General features: G+C 34.7%; 1 protein-coding gene across 1 annotated transcript in view; it reads left to right on the plus strand.

Annotated features, from left to right (window-relative positions):
• Positions 1–20173, plus strand: part of Catspere (catsper channel auxiliary subunit epsilon) — a 158413-nt gene that overhangs the window by 114665 nt on the left and 23575 nt on the right. The window contains exons 15-18 of the mRNA XM_071619668.1: positions 4079–4129; positions 5556–5589; positions 5659–5738; positions 15316–15415. Coding sequence (XP_071475769.1) covers positions 4079–4129; positions 5556–5589; positions 5659–5738; positions 15316–15415 — 265 coding nt within the window. The remainder of the gene's footprint in view (positions 1–4078; positions 4130–5555; positions 5590–5658; positions 5739–15315; positions 15416–20173) is intronic.

Consider the following 20173-nt stretch of genomic DNA (forward strand, 5'->3'; position numbering starts at 1 on the left):
TCCAGGGAAATGATAATAACAGAAAAATTTCCAAACTTTGAGAATGAAGTGAACACATAGACACAAGAAACATTCAGAAGCTCAAGTAGACAAGATCAAAAAAGAACCTCTCTAGGACACATTATAATTAAAATGCCTAACATACAGAGAACAAGGATAGAATTTTTAAACTCATCAAGAGAAAAACATCAGGTCACATTTAGAACCCTAAAGCAAGCAGGAGTAAGTGGCAACTCTACAATCAGAATCTGATTTATCAGCACAAACTCTAAAAATCCAGAAGGGCTTGTTACACATCAATCCAAAGCCTGAAAGAATATAACTACTGACCAAGATTGCTATATCCAGCAAAGCTGTCCTTCAGAATTGAAATAAAAACCTTCCAAGATAAGCATAAACTAAAAGAGTTCATGACTACTAAGCAAGCACTTCAAAATAAAATAAAAAACCACTTGAAAATATTACACAGCAAGGAAATTAAAAACAAATTCCTGAGATTACAAATGAGAAACAGGACTGAATTAAACATTAGAAATAAATCAAAATGGCAGTAATTAATAAACATCTCTCTATAACACTGAATATAAATTATCTTACCTCTCTAATTAAGGCATCGACTGACAGAGTAGGTTAAGAAAATAAGACTACATATTATTTGCAAGAGATTCATCTTAGAAACAAAGACAGTCACAGGCTGAAAGTGAAAGAATAGAAAATGATATTTAGAACCCCAAAGCAAGCAGGAGTAAGTGGCAAGTCTAATATCCAAGAAAGCAAACTTAAAGACTCAAGTTAATCAGAGGAGACAAAGGTACAATCCAAGAAGAAGATATAATAATGGTAAATATTTATGCCCCGAATTTCAGTGCACCTCATTACATAAAATAAACACTACTCAACATAAAGACTCAGATAGACCCCAATACAAAAATACTGAATGATTTCAACACACCTCTTTCATCAGTAGATAGGTCATCCAGACATAAAAATCACTAAACTCTACCAATTTTATGTAGACCAATGGAATAGAAGACCCAGAGACAAACCCACATATGTACAGTTATCTGATCTTTGACAAAGTTACCAAAAACATACACTGGAGAAAAGAAAGTCTTTTTTAACAAATGGTTCTGGGGAAATTGGATATCCATATGTAGAAGAAAGAAACTAGATCTCTATCCTCTCACCTCACACAAAAGTTAATTCAAAGTGAATCAAAGACCTACGAATAAGACCAGAAACTGCAACTGCTAGAAGAAAACATAGGGTCAACATTCCAACATATAGGCACAGGCAACACCTTTCTTAGTAAACCTCCTAAAGCTCAGAAAATAAAACCAAGAATTAATAAATAGGATTGTATCAATTTAAAAAGCTTCTGCACAACAAAGGAAATAAGAGTCTGAAGAGAGAGCCTACCAAATGGGAAAAAATCTTTGCCAACTATTCTGCTGACAGAGAATATATAAACAACTCAAAAAAGCTTAACATCTAAAACCCAAATAAACCAATTAACTAATGGACAAATGAATCAACTGATATTTCTCAAAAATAATAGACAAATGACCAACAAATATATGAAAATATTTTCAACATCTTTAGCAATTAGGGAAACTCAAATCTAAACTACACTGTGATTTCATCTCACTCCAATCAGAATGGCAATTATCAAGAACACAAATAATAAACATTGGCAAGGATGTGAGGAAAAAGGAACACTTACACAAAGAGGTGGGACTGTAAATTAGTACCACTATGGAAATCAGAATGAAGTTTCCTCAAAAGACTAGGAATGGAACTACCATATGATCCAGGTATCTCACTCCTTGGTATTTACTCAAAAGAATTAAAGTCAGCAATACATGGATACCCTTGTTCATCACAATTCATGATGGCTAAGTCATGGATACAGCCTTAGGTGTCTGTTAACAGACGAATGGATTTTTAAAATGTGGGTGATAACACACACACACACACACACACAGCCATAAAGAAGAACAAAATTATGTCATTTATAGGAAAATGGGTGAAACTAGAGAATACCATCTCAAGTAAAATAAATCAGATTCAGAAAGTCAAGGATCACGTATTTTTTTCTAATATGTGGAAGCTAAAAAGAAGGGAGAGAAAGGGCATCTTGTGAAAATAAAATAGAGAGCAGTAGAGAGGATGGGGTTTAGAGGAAGGAAAGAGGAAAGGGAAAGAAGAGTTGCTATATGCAGGTACAAATATATCACAATGAAGCCTGCTATTCGATATAGTTCTTTAACAAAAATATATTTTAAAAAAACAGATGTTGATGACAAGTCTGGAGAAGACTGCAAAAAGGAGGCGGGGGAGAAGTCATCTGGGTTTCAGGACTTTACTCTGGATCTTTTAGTCAATGATCCACTGCTCCAGAACCTAAAAGTAGCTTGAGTATCTTAGGTTGTAGGCAGCCTACACCTTCATAATTACCAAGGGAGACCAGGGCTTTCTAGGGTCCAAGGTACTTCAGAAGATCTGTCAATAAAGGAGAAAGTATTTCCAATTTGGGTTCAGAGTGAGTGGTGTTAAAGATCTCCAGTGTCTGTCTAAAAATGGTGGTGACTAGTGTTCCTTCAAAGTTACATTGGAAACAGCCAGCTAAAGTGATCAGATGTATAATCATTATAGCCCTCTGTTCACATGAACCCTAAACAGAAATCTTGTGCATCCTTGAAATAAGTTCTAATCTACACAATGGGGTCTCTGGTAGCAACTAGAAATCTCTGTTTAAAAGAAAAAAATATGTGAAATAAAACAGTTCAAAGAATTTATCATTTTGATAGATTTTCTAGGAATTTATTTTTATTATTCTGTGTATGTGTGTTTTAGCATAGTAACTGTTTATTGTGATAAAATTCACATAACAGCATGTGACATTGATCATTTTAACTATTTTAAAAGTGTACAATTCAGTGGAATTAAGTATCATCATGATGTTGTATGGTTTACACCACTCTAGTTCCAAAATATTTTCATCATCCCAAAAGGAAACTCAGTACCCAGTAAACAGTGACTTTTATTCTCCTCCCCCATCCCCTGGTGACCATCAATCTGTATGAATTTGCCTAATCTGTATGCTTCATATAAAGGCAGTATATTATATGTTATATAAAATATGACCTTTTGTGCCTGGCTTCTTTTCCTTAGCATTTTTTGAGGTTCAGTTGTTTTCATGGTTGACTAACACTCCAATGTATTGGTATACCTTATATTGTTTTTCCATTCGTCAGTTCATAGACATTCAGAATGTTTCCACCTTTTGGCTTTTGTAAATAGTACTACTATTAATATTTGTGAACAAGTTTTTGTTTGAACATCTGTTTTCAATTAGATTGGGTATGTACCTAGAAGTGAAATTGTTGGGTGGTATGTTTAACTTATTGAGGAACCACCAGACTCTTTTCACAATGACTGTACCTTTTTACATTGCTGCCAGCAATGTATGAGGGTTCTAATTTCTCCACATCCTCTAAGACTTGTTGTTTTCTATTTGGATTTTTTTTTCCTCATTTTTAAATAGATAAAATTGTATATATTTAGTGTATGCAACATGATGTTTCGAAGTACGTTTGTGGAATAGCTAAATTTAATTAACATAGGCATTACCTCAAATAGTTTTCATTTTATGATGAAAACACTTTATATCCATTCTCTTAGCATTTTTCAAGAATATAATAAATTATTAAATATACCCACCATGTTGTACAATAGCTCTCTTGAACTTATTTCCCCTAACTAAAAGTTTCTATCCTTTAATCAACCTCTCTCCAACACTCCCCCACATTCTATAAATTTTTAATAAACATGTATCAAATATAAATAGTAGGTCAGTAGATTTCATATTCTAGTGTCTTCAGAAACAATGTGAGGCTGGATGTTTGTTTTTTAGTAGAAATACTAGGGCCACACACTAACCCCAGAAATTCTAATTCAGTAAATGGTGATTTTATGACACTCTTCAGTTTGAGAATCACTGAGTTAAATGATTAAATGCTTGTGCAAATATATAAGGAATGATATTACAACTTTGTTGTTTTCTTTTCTTTTTTAGATTTCTGAACAAAGAATGTATTCACCATGATTTTTCTTATGTGATTGACAAGTAAGGAACATTAGCATTGAGTTTTTTATTAATGTTCTAATAGTAATTTATAATCAGTACTTATTCATTGAATCCCTGTTAATATCTATGTGTTTGGCTTTATACTTTATAGTCAGTTTCAGTATTAAGCCAAACATGTAGACAATATAACTAACCTCTGAAATATACAAGAGAAAGACTTAGTCATAATCTCCTCCTTCAATTTATTTCGATAAACAAAGCAAGCCTCATATTTAGTCTCTAGTTTCAAAATCATTCCCTCTAGTTTAAGGAAGATACAGAAGAGTATTTTTTTCTAACATCATTTTTCTCTAATTCTAGTAAAGGATTTACCAGGAAAGTCCTGACACCAAATAGTCTAGTGACTGAAATTTATACTATATTTTGTATTTAATTTTACATATTTTAATAATGTTATTTATTGAAGACATAACTAAACAAAATATTTTACTTTTGTAAAATAAAGATCTTTGTAAAAATAATCTTTTAATATATACAGGTCTATCAAAAGTATAGAAGTCCACAGCCTCTAACATACTTATAGGAATCTTTTAGAAGTTGTGAAATTTGGGGTTGGGTGTGGTGGCGCATGCCTATAATCCCAGTGACTTGGGAGCCTGAGACAGGCAGATCACAAGTTCCAGGACAGAATGGTCAACTTGGTAAGAACCTGTCTCAAAATAAAAAATAAAAAAAGACCAAGGATGTGGCTCCTCAATGGCAAAGCATGCCTGAAGTGATTTAACTTCAAGACAGGATGGAGAGGTGGGGGAGTTTATATGCTCTAGGTTGCAATGCTTGGTATAGGCAGTGGGTGAAGTAGAAGGGATGAGGAGAAAATGTGTAGTAGTTGGTGAGGGCACCACCTTACAATGTCTATGTGGCAGCTGGCTGGACCTGACAAGTAAGAATATGAAATAGGTTATATCCACCATGGAAGGAATTTCTTGAGTCTCTCTCCTGGAGATACATAGAGCAAGTGAGAAGTGACAAGTGATTCAAGTTAGAGACTGACAAAGACAGAAAATATGTGAGAGAATGTGGTTTTGAAGGAATAAACCCTTGAGTTCATGAAAGGGGAAGAGAACTGCAGTGGAATAGAGCAAAGAACATGGACTTGATAATCATGCAACTTCTTAGTAGTAAGGCAAGATTTGTAGCCTTGAACAAGTTTTGTACAATTCTGAGAATGATGCCATACATACAAATGAAAAACAATAATTCATACCTTTTGTTGTTACAAGAATATGTTAATATGTGTAGAAAGTACCTGAAACATAATAAGCACCCAACAGTTTATGCTTATGTTTACCTATTTGACTTTCATGACATCTCTTTACCTAAACAAAGTGTTGGTCTTACTTTTTTATGTTTTAAAAAAAAGAGAGAGAAATAAATAGTGAAGAATGTCATTTTTTTTTTGCAGGTCATATCTGAGAGATAAACCACCTAAAAACTTGGTAAGAAAATTGTAATTTTTGTCAATGAGTCAAATATATACAATAACTAAAGTACTCTTCCTTTTCTAGAAAATAAGCTATAACTGGTCACAATATGGTTGCCCATTGAGACTTGATTCCAGAGAGGAGTTTCAACCTTTCATTCAATTGTAAGTTTATCATTAGAATTTTTAACATATTTTATAATTTCAAAATAGAAGTTTGAAAACAAGACAAATTACTCTTGCACGTAATAATGAACTTTTTTGAGTACTCAGTTCATGCAAGACTTGGTTTTCAGTATTAATTATATGAAGTTGGACAAACGGCTTCTGCATGTTGAGAGAGGTTACAGTTTAGCCACTGTGACATAAGAGGGTAAGAACTGAGAGCCTTCTCAGGCATGCAGACAACCCTCCCTTTATCCTCTCCAAATGTCTCCCCAGGCAACCCCTGCCTGGATACGGCCTTGTGAAGGTGACATGACTTCTCTTCTCATAAGCTTATAATAAGTGGAACTTTGTAAGGAAAGAATTTTGAGTACTCATATTGAGGAGATCTCAAAAATATTATTGCTAACTTTACTCGTGTGTATGTGTGTGTGTGTGTGTGTGTGTGTGTGTGTGTATGTGTGAACTGAACTCAAGGCATGGTGTATGCTAAGCACATACTCTACCACTTATCTGTAGCCACTGCCCTTGATTTGGTTCTTTTATTCTTGACTTATGACTATAAAAGTTAAACAGACTATTACAAAATTTAAAATACAGAAAAATGTAAGAAGTAAATGACCACGTTTCTAAATGTTCTGTTATTATAAACAAAATTATGTTGAATATTTGTTTATGTACATGGATATTTGGACACTAGTCCAGTTATGCCATTAGGATAAGCTATCAGAAGTGAAGTCCCTGGGTCTAAAACATCAAAAGTCTAGTGACAGCTTTCAGATTTGGAGGACCACTTAGGCCAAAGACAATGTGAATCTCTCAAGGTGGATAGGTGTAGAAGTAATGAATCCAGTGCTCCAATTTAGTTTTGTTATCAGAGATCTCCCCAGTTAGGATCCAGAAGGCCTCTGCTAGCATGTTGCACCCCCATTTCCATCTTCCTGCCCCCAAATTGCCACCCATAGCTCTTCTAAGTTTCTACCCTGTGCTCTTTCTCTCTCACATCATAGTCCTATAATCCGGTCAAAATTCTCTGTACTCTCAGGCTAAACTGTCATCTTCCTTTGTTTAGTTCTCCTAAACATATAATCATACCACTGCTTTTCCTGGGCACCTAAGGCACTCTTTTTCCTACTGAGGCCTGGATTTTGTTCTTGTGTTCTTGCTTACATAATGCTTAATCCCTCAGGAGTAAAAGTTTTAAATCTGGATGTTCTCTCCCACCCACTACAGTACACTCTTTGGGTCAGTTCATCACAATTACACACCTATTTTTTACCAAGTACTGTGCCAAGCACCCTTGAAAGGCGTACAGGATTTCTAACCTCAGAATTCAAGAGTCTGATAATTAGACAAACATATGAGTTGGTATGCTAAGCAGAATGATAGAAAGGGATGTGGCATGGGTGTTGGTATTGAAACTCAAAAGAAAAGAATCTAACCCTGCTATTAAGGGAGATGGGTTCTGGAAAATGTTCTAGAAAATTTGCATTTCAGCTGAATCACTGCATCTTAAAGTTAGCTGAGCCAAGGGAGGGAAGAGGAGAAATGGGAAGGGTAATATAAATTCCACTAGGTAAGCCTTTCAAGCAAAAGTGGTATTTTAGGGAAGAAAATTTATTGTTCAACAAGTATGATGCTGTTAGAACATAAAGTGTCAGCATAAGAGGCTGGTGAGCAATTCCAGCAAATTTCTATCAGGATATTTTACAGAATTTGACAATCAGACCCTAAATTTTTTATGAAAAAAAACAAAGGGCCTAAAATAGTCAAATATCTTATAGAATTCAAGTTCTAGAAACGGCAGAGTGATTTTATTTAACATAACCTCTGCCCAGTGATAATTACATGCTGTGATGTAATTATGATGGAGGGCAAAAACTGGTAGGGATATTAGCCTTGAAAGAAGATTTTCCTGAGGTTACTTCCCACTTTTTGGCAGGATTGAGAGAATATGGCTTTAACAGAAAGTGACAGTCCTAGTGGACTCAAGAGATAGAAACTGAAGTTTAGGACTGCCAGAGTAGCTATAAATTTAGATGAAAAATCTTAGAAAGGAGAATCATTTCAAGGGAGAAACAAGACTTTTGAACTGTGCATGTATGGGGAATGGCTCTTAGGAACCAAGCACAAAATAACTGTTTGGAGGTAGAGATGATAACAACTGTCTGATGCTGGGAAAGAACTACTAAAGTTTCAAATCCTAACACCTTGGAGTGGGGAACACCTTGGGCTTTCCATTGACAACAGAAGAGCCACACCTGATAATTAAGCCAAGGACAAAATGCTAAGAGTAAAACAAAACAAAACAAAACAAAAATTTTAAAGTCCTAACAAGGCTTTAAAGTAAATTTCATTAGGATCAAAGAAATCCACCAGTTAATTTATATTGCTCCCAAAACAGAAATACAACTCTTTAAAGAAAATAATAAAATCCAGCATCTCATGAATAATTTTTAATGTTCTACTCAAAATAAAAAATTACCAATCATCCAAAGAAGCAAAAAAAATGACCCATAATCACTAGAAAAGTCAATAGCAGCAGACCAGAGATGACCCAGACACTGACTGATATTTAGTAGAACAGGACTTTAAAACAGCAATTATAAATATGTTAAAGAATTCAGAGGAAAAGTACAGAGTATGGCCTAACAGATGGGGAATGTCAACAAAAAATTGCTAACTAAAAAAATAAATAAATAAAAGAAACAAATTAGAATGTTAGGATTTAAAAATACAGAATTTGAAATTTAAAAATAAAAGTTTTATAGCAAATTGAGCAAAGCAGGTAAAAATATTGACGAAACTAAAGGGAGCTCAATGGAAATTATTCAAAATGAACCACAGGGGACAAAAGTTTAATTAAGTGCCTCCACAGACTATGGACAATATCAAACAGTTGGCCTTAAATATTTTTAGAAGGAGGAAAATAAGAAAGAATAAATTTTTAAGAAATATTGGCTGAAATTTGCCCAAATCTAGTGGAAAGTATCAGCCCACAGGTCCCAGAAACTCAGTAGACCCCACACAGGGTAATATGAAGACCACACAAAGATACATCAGACAAAATGATGAAAGGTAAAGATAAAATCATTAGAATCTGCTGGAAAGGAAAAAAAGAAAAAAATCATTATATTCAAGAAAACACTGATAAGAAGGATAACCAACTTTTTGTCTAAAATAGGGCCATGTGACAAAAGAATGGCACTTTTAAGTGCTGATGAAAAAAAAGAATTATTAAGTTAACTATCAAGTTAAACATAGAATTACCATATGATCCAACAAATCCACTTTGGGGTATCTAACCCAAGTAATGAAAGACAAGATCTCAAATAGATATTTGTACATCAAAATAGCAGCATTATTGACTCTAGTTAGTTTTATGGAAGCAATCCCAAGTGTCCATCAATAGATGAATGGATAAGCAAAATATGATACACAGATAGCCTCTGACCTATGAGAATTTGACTTAAAATTTTTAACTTTACAATGGTACAAAAGTAATATGCATTCAGTGACTGTACCTCCAATTTTGAATTTCAGTCTTTTCCTACAGTAAAGAAAGCCATTCCATTTTCACTTTCAGTACAGTGATTAATAAATTGCATGAGATATTCAATGCTTTATTATAAAATGGGATTTATTTTGGTGATTTTGCCCAACTGTAAGCTAATGTAAGTGTTCAAAGCACATTCAAGTTAGGCTAGGCTAAGCTATTATGTTCAGTAGATTAGGCATTTTAAATGCATTTATGATATTTTCAACTTATCATAGGTTTATTGGGACATAACATCAAAAGTCGAGGAGGATCTATGTACACACAATAGGATATTATTTGGCATTAAAAGGGAAGAAAATTCTGACATATACTGAAACAAAATCTTTTTTGTTGTTCTTTTTAGATATACATAACAATAAAGAATATTTTGACATACTATACATACAGGGAATATAACTTCCCATTCCTGTGGTTTTATATAATGTGGAGTTAAACAGGTTGTATATTCATATATAAATATAGGAAAGTTATGTTTGATTCATTCTACTGTCTTTCTACTCCCATCCCCTCTCCCTTCCCTTCATTTCCCATGTCTAATCCAGTGAACTTCTACTCTTCCCTCCCCCACAACTCATTGTGTGTTAGCATCCCCATATCAGAGAGAACATTCAGCCTTTGATTTGAATGGATTGGCTTATTTCACTTAGCATGATAGTCTCCAGTTCCATCCATTTATCAGCAACTGCCATAATTTCATTTATCTTTATGGTAATGTAATATTCCATACACCACATTTTCTTTATCCATTCATCTGTTGAAGGGCACCTAGTTTGGTTCCATAGCTTGGCTATTGTGAATTGAGCTGCTATAAATATTGACATGGCAGCCTTACATCAATATTTTGCTGATTTTAAGTTCTCTGGTTATATATTGAGGAGTGGGATAACTGGGTCAAATGTTGGTTCCTTTCCAAGTTTTCTGAGGAAACTGCATTCTGCTTTCCAGAGTGGTTGTACCAATTTGCAGTCCCACCAGCAATGTCTGAGTGTAACTTTTTCCCCACATCCTGCCAACATTTATTTTTGGTATGGAAGATTATTAGCGTCTCATTGGGGTAGGGAGTCTGCCCAGAAGAATTGAAACCACCCTAAATCTTAATATCTCTAATAACTAACAAATAATAGAACACAAACACTAGTCCACATGGGTTCTTAACTAGACAAAGAGAAAATAGCTCTAGTGATTTATTTAATGGGGTACATCAAAGGCAGGGATAAAGTTTCAAGGGTGCGGAGTCTTGCTTCCTAATGTCTTGCAGTCAGCAGATTGACATCTCAGCAAGTCACACCCATCTCAGGTGCTGTGTGGGATCTTAGGCAGACCTTGAGGGGGAAGTTCACCTGCATCAGGCAGTCAATTCCTGTGGAGTGCCTCAGGGAGTTCCCAGTCCCAGACTTATCCCCTCAGGAGGCTACTATGCACAAAATAGTCCACACACAGCCCACAGACAGCTTGTAACAATTTATTGTAACTTGTATTCTTGATAATTGCCATTCTGACTCTGTGTAGTAACACCAGAAAATCCCGAAGACATTGTGCTAAGTGAAGTGAGCCAGTCACAAAAGAACAGATACTGTACAATTCCACTCATAGGAGGTATTTAGAGAAGTCAATTCACAGAGACAGAAAATATAATGATGGTTGCCAGGGTTGAGAGATAAGTGGACTAGGGAGTTGATTAATGGGAATTATTTAGTTATTTAGATAAGTGGAATAGGGAGTAATTTAGTTATTTCATTTTGCAAAATGAAAAGTTCTGGAGATGGATGGTGATGATAGTAACACAACAATGTGAATGTACTCAATGTCACTGAACCATACACTTACAAACATTTAAAATGATAAATTTTATGTTATACTTTGCCACAATGCAAAATTTATCTATAGTTAAATATACCATAAACAAAGTAAAAAAGATAAATTGTTAAAGTGTAAATAACATAATAAACCGCAGAGGAATGGAGAGAACCCTCCCAAAATCCAAGTTCCTAGATGCCACCTAAGGGTCAACCTTGCAAGCCTGGTTTTCTAAGGCCTGCAAACTTAACTCTTTCAAGAAGATGTTTTTAGTGATAAACAAAATGAAATTTTTAAATAACATACTATTTCACATCCATCAGAATGGAAAAAAAAAACTAAAATCTTACTCTACTGTGTTTTGCCAGGAATGTAGAACAATAGAAATTCCTCTGTATAGCTGCTTTAAAACATTTGTGTAAGTGTATAAAACTCTTAGATAGCTACTACAGCCACTTTGAAAAGCATTTTGGCAAAAGTGAAAGACATTACATATATAAGACTTTTCATATTTTCACTGTAAATAGATGAAAATTTTTTCATATAAGGGAAAATTTGGAAACAACCTAAAAGCCCATTAATGAAAGAGTAGATGGATAAATTATATAATTAGTTAGAATTATGAACTAGGAAGCTTGTGAGAGAGGAAAATCAGATGCCGTAGTTCAAGTTAAAAGGTAAAGAGGGAGCTGCTGCTGAGAAAAACAGAAAATAAGAGACTAGAAATTTCAAAGGCTGTACCCCAAAGCCTAATATTGAATGGAGAAGATTAGACATAATGTAATATCATTTGTGTATGTTTTCAAATCCAAAAAGTAATACTACATAAGATTTATGGGTCCCTGCATGTAAGTAAAGCAGAAAACATGGGTAGAAATGAGATGTAATGATTTTTACATTATTTTCTGGTTTTCTGCATATTTGAAATATTTTCATAATTAAAATATGCTATAGGAACAAGGCCCATGAAAAAACTGAGGAAATAGGATCAAAAGCCAAAAATCAAGGTTAAAAGGGGAAAACTCATCCTTTAAGACTTGGGGGGCGGGGGGAAAGAGTAAAAGTGAATGTAAAAACTGACTGTTTTGGAGATAAGAATGCAGGAGTTGAGAAAGATCATGTCCTATAGCCTCAGCTTCCTCACATAACGTAGAAAGGAGAGTCCTCTACAAACTGAGAAAAGGGAGGCATTGAGGAGGGGCCTTGAGGAAGATGTCAAAGGTTACTAAGGTTACTATGAGAAAAGGCACAGTTGAGGTAAATGGGTCCAATCCCCATGGATGCTGACTTTCTAAAGAAGTCATATTATAACACCCAAGGTTTGGTTTAGATGTTGAGTACAAGAGGAAGAAGACATGAGTGAATTTAGGAAGCTGGTCAGAGAGGGGGTCAGATAACCTGAGATCCTGACTGCGTAAGGAGGGGGTGACAAAAGTGTTGGAGGGAACTGCCACTGGAGGCAGGGAGGATTGGGAAACTGGCAGTCTCCAAGAGGTCAAGGACATGTGGATGATGGAAGAAGTTGAGGTTGAGAATAGATGATTGGAGCAGCACTATTTTGGAGTTGCAGTAGCACATTTTTCTAAAGACAACTTATTCGTGTCTCTGCTACTCAAAATAATTGATAGAGCTTTTTGCTTCCAATTCTCCTAGGATAATCAACCAAATATTAGAGGCCAACTACTGTCAGATTAATAAAGCTTAGTGTCCAGATATATTGAATTATAGCAAAACATAGATGCAAACAGAGTATTCAACCAGGTATTCATCAGACATAAATCCAGGTGCTAATTAATTAATTAGCTTTGAGAATCAGTGGAACTGTGACCACTGGGAAATTATTAGTCCACAGGCTAAGAGAGAATGGCTCAGGAACAAGGTTGGGCAGAATTTTACAGATAAAAGGATAATAAATTTACCATTAAATGCTAATAAGATTCGAAACAAGTCCTGGGAATGTGACCCCACTGGGAACATAAATCATTCCAGTTGGATCATACGTCCAGCTTGAAGGATAGAGGTGATTGGGGGTATGCGGTGTAGATTGCTTGGCTCGAATATGAGAGTTCCTGGAAGGTTGTTTTTTTTTATTGCTAGGTAATCCCTCCAGTGTCAGCAAAGTCCAAGATGTTAAAGCATCCAAATACAGAAAATAAAAGACATAGTGAATATAATGGGATATCCACAAAGTTTGTATCTAATGAATGTAAATCAACAGCGAGGTGTCTTCAATACCAAAAGAGGAACTACCGTAGTGGAAAAATTATCAATTGTCAGAAATTATCCCAAACTGTGCATTTCTGAATTTTTCAGGTTATATTAGTATTCTATTTTACACTAATGAACATTAATGAACAGAAACAATGCTTACATTGGCAAGTACTTTTGTCATGTATTCTCAATGAAATAAATAAAACATTATCAAAGATCATTATAAACCCAGAAATTATGGCTCATGCAATGCATCATTATTGCCACTAGATGACACTATAGCTCATTGCTCTTTTGAGAGTTGGCAATTAACATGGTCCAAATCGATTTTTATTTATTTATTTATTTAATAGACACAATACCTTTATTTTATTCATTTATTTTTATGTGGTGCCAAGGATCAAACCCAGTGCTTAACATGTTCGAGGCAAGAGCTTTATCAATAAGCCATAGCCACAGTCCTTTTTGTTTTTTTTAAGTAAAATGTGGCTTTGCAACCAGTTCGTAATGTCAAGAACCTCATGATTTTCAGAAGATGAAACAAAAATCCTTCTCCTCAAAAGCTGCTAGAATTAAAGCTTTGCTAATCCTGACCCAACTCTGAAACTACAAAAGTGTGTGTGTGTATGTGTGTGTGTGTGTGTGTGTGTCCATAGGTTTTTTTTCTGCAAAGAGTCCAGAGCTTAGAGTTTCAGAATTCTCTGTGACCCCCGCCCCCTGACACCAAGAAGTCAAGCACCAATACGCCAGTTCCTAGCTAGTCATGCCTGTTTGAGTACTGACCTTCTGAGTTCATCTCTTTATGTTTTCTCAAAACTAATTAATATGGAAATAAAAAGTAGCTTCTTAGATATCACTTTTTGACACTTAAACTTTTTTCACCCAATTTGTGAGAATAGGTCAATAACTGCTTCTTATAACCAGGCTTGAATGATAGCCATTTATAGCAGGTCTGAAAGCCAGCCACAACAACTCCAAGATGATTTGGACAGGGAAAAAGGAAACACTGTCAAGGACCTATTATTTTCTGTGAATTGCACAGAACTATCAAATGAGACATTATATCAAAAAGTGGGGCAACACTGCAAGATTCGGTAGCCTAGAAGTAGTGCCTGAGACCAACATCCTAAGTGAAAATTCCACCCAAAGGGTAAGGGGGACAATTTCCTTCAGAAATATGAGCAATAACTGATGGAGAAAGAAGTCATATAACTATTTTTACAGTCACCAGTTCTAGTATGCAAAGGTATGGCTTTATCAATAATTTCACCTTAGCTTTGGTCTTGAGCCCCTATATTTACATGGTAGTAAGGGGGAAAAAATCTTTGAAAACCATATCTCTTTGAAAACTCAGAGTCTCAGGAAAATATTCTAAGCCCAGCTGGGCTTATTTACCCAGACCCAGAATTAGGGAAGGCGTATCCTGCTCATGTAGAGCTGTGCTGGTGTCTACTGCTGGTAGAGACTAGCCCCACCTTACCCCTTGCCCATGCTGCTGAGCCTTTGGGACTCAGTCACATCTTCCAGCTGGTTTCTCCTGGGAAATATGCAAATCTCAGTGCTCATAGTATTTCTGTGATTTCATTCTCTGATGTGTAATAGGCAAATGACAATTTTTTTTAATTAAGTGACCTCAGGGATATTTACCTTGCTCTCCCCTCCATTCCTCACCTCCCGTCCTAGACAGCAGGTCTCAGCTACCCTTGTCAACATATGGTCCTTACTAAAGCAAAGGCTCCAATTTTATATTAATTTATTATTAGGGTTTTTTATCTTGAATAATACCTGTGATTTCATTCATCTGTTAAAATAGACCTATATAGCAGGCACTAGTATTTGACAGATAAGATAAACTGAGGCTTCAAGAGTTTAAGTAACTCTCCCAGGATCACAAAGCTAGTAAGTGATAAAGACAGGATTCAAACTTGTGCCCATTGGACTTGAAAGCCAGGACTCTTAACTCCTCTATTTCACACTAATTATTGTTTTTGTCTTTGATCTTTCTTTTAGATTTGATGATAATGGCTTTATTGAAGATATCCAAGTAAATTTCATATTGTGGGAAATCCATGGCAGGCATGACTATAGTTTTACTAAAACTATGAAGCAGGTATGATATCTTTGAATTTAAACAGGATTTAGCATGTAATTAGACATGTCTTTCTATTTTAAATCCATATGTAAAAGATCAAAAGAAATAGAACCAGGATGCAGTGGGTCAAAAAAATCACTTCTATATTAAATTCATCGACAACTAAAATTTTGTTTATGAAATGTATTGTCATATAAAACACATATAAAGGAGTGAGGAAAAAATGTTTATACAAGAGTGATGCAATTATATATGAATATTTTCTTTTCTCTCCAAACTCTGTTTAATGTTTAATGGATCAAACTTCGGCTGTGGGATGTTCATCACATTTGTGCTAAATCAAATGGAGAATCTCAGGCTTCAAATTTCTTAACTTCTTTGCATCATTTGCCCCTTCTGACCTTGGTTTCAATGTCTTTCCATCTCCTATCCTCCATGACCAGTTAATCTCAGCCTTCTCTGTGAATTTCCCTTATTTTATCCTTTCAATTTGTAAGAACATGGCAGAGAGGCCTTACAACTCCTACTCACCATACTTTATCTCCCTGAGTGGGTCTTTCTGTCCTTGAAAGTCTCTCATCATGAAGGAACCCCTCCAGAAGTTATCAGCATTGATTCCTAACATTGCCCAGAGATATCAGGCTCAAACAAAACCAGGAATGACTCCTTCCAAACTGGTCTTCTTCTCTACCAAACAGTTTAATAACCAAGAGGTACAACCTGCCTACATGGTCGCCAAGAGAACTGAGCTCCACTTACCACTTCCCAGAATACTGTAAGAACTTATTGTCTTGCAATATGTAACCAAATAAATCCGTTTAACCACACATTCCTCCTATACTGTTCAACACCCAACATGTCATAACTTCTACCCTACTTCCTCCCCAGAGTCTCATCCTTAAACTACTGTAATCTTCTATTACCTTGGCTCAGAATCCCATTACTCTCTTCCTTCTCAAACCTTTTCATTATACCTTAGGGTTAAGTGCTCTTCCATCCTTCTTCAGTAGAACTTCCTGAGAGAATATCCCTTTGCTCTCTCTTACCCCATATATTTAAATGTGAGGTGTGGAGCTGATGCTCTCCCTAAGTCATGGTATCATTGGTTGATCATTATGTTTCCCATTTGTTTGAGGCTCCCACCAACCAGCTGACATCTGTCCTATCCCTGTTTGCTGTTGTCATATACTCAGAACTTGTTTTTCCTCATGCTCTGAAAACAAATATAGTTGACTTCTGAATTCTGTCATCCATCACACAAGGGTATTGCTGGAAAGTTTTCTAAACAGGGACTACACTTCCCAGATCCATTTGCATTTAAATGATGACATAAGAGAGGTTCTCATGACTTAAATATGTGCAGAAATTATGTGTGTTGTTTCCAGATGAAATAATTAAGAAGGAATTCCATTACCTTTGTGTTTCCAATCTTATCTCATAACAGTATGTTACAACAATAATTAAGGATGGGGTAGATCAGAGCATTATAAAAATAATCCAGTGGAGGAACTTCAAGGAGCCACTAGCTTTACCAAAAAAAAGCTTAGGTTTCCAATTCTCAACTTTGAGGAGTATCACCCAACCATCTAACCAGAGACATCTGCATTGGGCTATGTATAATAAAAAAAATTAAACTTTTAATGTGTAAACTCTGAGGGTTGGGGTTTATTATTGGCAGCACCACAGAGACTACCTTGACTAAGATAGCTCCTCCTACTAAAATAGCACCTAAATTTAAACACTCCAGCCTCTGACTTCAACCCCCAATTCTTTAGCTCTCTCATTGTTATTCCCAATGCTCCTAAGTCTTTTACTTTTTCCTCACATAAACTAGACATAACTGTATTGTACCTTCTGCCTTCCTTTCCCATTTTTCTTCCCTTCTTTTTCTATCCAGTTTGAGCTCCATAGTTTAATTCTCCTGCTACTGTCTTGCCAATGCCTATATCTCACTTCCTCAAGAGTTATTCCTGGACATTGTCATAACAACTTAAAATAGCCATCTTTCTGCCTTTTCCTAACCTATATCTGACTGCTGATCACTTACAGGTCTCAAAGATCCATATGTACACTCATGTTATAATGGCACTGTATATAAGCGCCAAAAAGTAAAACCTACCCCCTAATATCCATTAGTTGAAAAGAAGATAAGCAAAATGTAAACTGCACATGCAGTGAAATACTATTCAGCCTTAGAAGGAAGGAAATTCTCACATTATGCTACAAGTTCAATGAATCTTAAAAACATAATGCTAAGTGAAACAAACAGTTACAAAAAGACAAATACCACACATACTACCTGATTTCACTTATACTTAGAGTAGTCAAAAGTTACAAAGACAGAAAGTAAAGTGGTGGTTGCCCAGTGCTACAGGGAGGTGGAAATGAGGACTTATTGTTTAATTAGTATAGAGTTTTATTTTTGCCACTGAACTGTACACTTAAAAATGAAAGCAGTAAGTTCTGTTATGTGTATTTTGCCACAAAATGAAATAATTGGGAAAAAAATTGATTACCATCAGACATTCTTAGCAATATTTTATGTTGGGAGAAAATGTAGTAACATATTTAAGATACCAAAAGAAAGTAAATTTAGCCAAGGATTTTATATCAAGCAAAAGTGATCTACACTATAAAGGTCACGGACTAAATATAATTAACATGTAAGAAACTCAGGAAATATTATTCCAATTAGCTCTTCCTGAGGAAGTTACTAAATAATAAGCTTCAGATAACCAAAATTACTGTTGATTCAAAGATATTCTAAGAACTAGAGAAAAGTATTAAATACAGAATTACCTGAAAACTAAAACAAAATGAGGAAAGGAAAAATTAAAAGGGGAAAAAACGTAGAGAAAGAGTATAGTGTATGATGGATGTACTCTTTGACAACATAGATATGGTATAATTATAAAATATGATACAGGAGAATTTAAAGAACATGAGCTAGAGAAGAATTAACTGCTTCAATAACTGTGATGGTGGAGACAGTATTTGTATTGTTATTCTGAAGCTGTGATGTATGTAATATAAAACAAACCTGTAATTAAGGAATATTTCAATATTCTCATTCCTCACCAAGTGTTTTGGAATGAAAGCAAAGAGATACATATGTAAGATGGAAGAAGTAAAACAAAAATTCTGATTTTGAGCTAAGCACAGTGGTACACATCTATAATCCCAGCAACTGGAGCGGGGCGGTCGGGGGGGGGGGGGTGTTGAGGAAGGAAGATTGCAAGTTTGAGGCCAGCCTCAGCAACTTAATTGAGACCCTGTCTCGAAACAAAAAAATAAAAACGACTGGGGATATAGCCCAGTGGTAAAATACTTGTGGGTTCAATCCCCAGTACCAAAAACATCTGAATTGAGTTAAATAAAACATAAACCCATAATGTACTGGATATTGATCTGGATATAAATAAAGATATATTGTTAATATAGAGAGATATAAGTATTGTTCTACTCTGACAATTAAAATCCTTAGAAATAATAAGTATCCTTAATATCTAGATTATTGTCTTAATACACTAGAATTACCATATGATCCAGCAATTTTAGGTATATAAACAAACAAATTGAAAGTAGACTCAAATATTTACATTCCAACATATAAACAGCACTATTCACAATAGCCAAAAAGTAGAAATAATCCAATGCCAACAACAGAAAATGTGACATACACACACACACACACACACACATACACACACAAAATGGAATATGGTCTCACCTTTAAAAAAAGAGAAAATTTCATATACACTACAATATAGATGAACCTTGAGAACATCATGCTAAATGAAACAAGCCAGTCATAGAACAGATAATGTATGATCCAATTTGTACAAGGAATTATTTTTTTCTTTTTTTAAATTTGTTTTAATTAGTTACACATGACAGTACAATGACCTTGACATATCATACATTTTGTACAAGGTATTATGAGTAGTCAAAAATCATAGAGACAGAAAATACAATGGTGGTTGCCAGCCACCTTGGGGAGCAAGGAATGAAGACTTGTTTAAATTGTATAGTTTCAGTTTTGCAAGATGAAAAGAATTCTGGAGCTAGATGATTATAATAACAATATGAATGTACTTAATGCCACTGAATTGAATGCTTAAAAATTGTGAAAATGATAAATGATATATTTTACCACAATAAAATGAAAATTTAATTATTTTGATTAAAAATGTGGTAAAAGACATTTTTAGACAAAAATTGAGAAAATTTGTGATGAACAGACTTGCACCTAGGCTTACATCAGATTTGCACCAGACTTCTACCAGGGTGCTATTCAAAATAAAAATAAGGTTCAGCTCACCGGGAATCTATAACAATTATAATTGAGATGTATAATTTTTATTTACATTTATAATTATATTAATTTAAAACATATAAATAGAAAATTGAAGATAACTAGAAATTAACAAATCCACAAACATCATAGGAAATTTTAACCCAACTCCCTCAGTAACTATTGCAGCATGGGAGACAAAATTTTAAATAGAGGAGATTTGAACAACATGCTTAACAAACTTGGCCTAATAGACTAAAACACTGTACCAACTATTTCAGAATACATATTCTTTCCCAGCACCCACAAATCATTTATAAAAATTAACCATATGTCCTCTTTAAAGTAAATCTCAAGAAATTTAATGAGATTGATATTACAGAGTATATATTCTGACTAGAAATCAATAACAAAAAATTAGAAATTTCCATACATATGAAATAAACCAGACATCAAAAAATACATGGAAATTGAAAATATCT

This window comes from Marmota flaviventris, chromosome 12, assembly GCF_047511675.1.
Source record: "Marmota flaviventris isolate mMarFla1 chromosome 12, mMarFla1.hap1, whole genome shotgun sequence".
Taxonomy (NCBI): domain Eukaryota; kingdom Metazoa; phylum Chordata; class Mammalia; order Rodentia; family Sciuridae; genus Marmota; species Marmota flaviventris.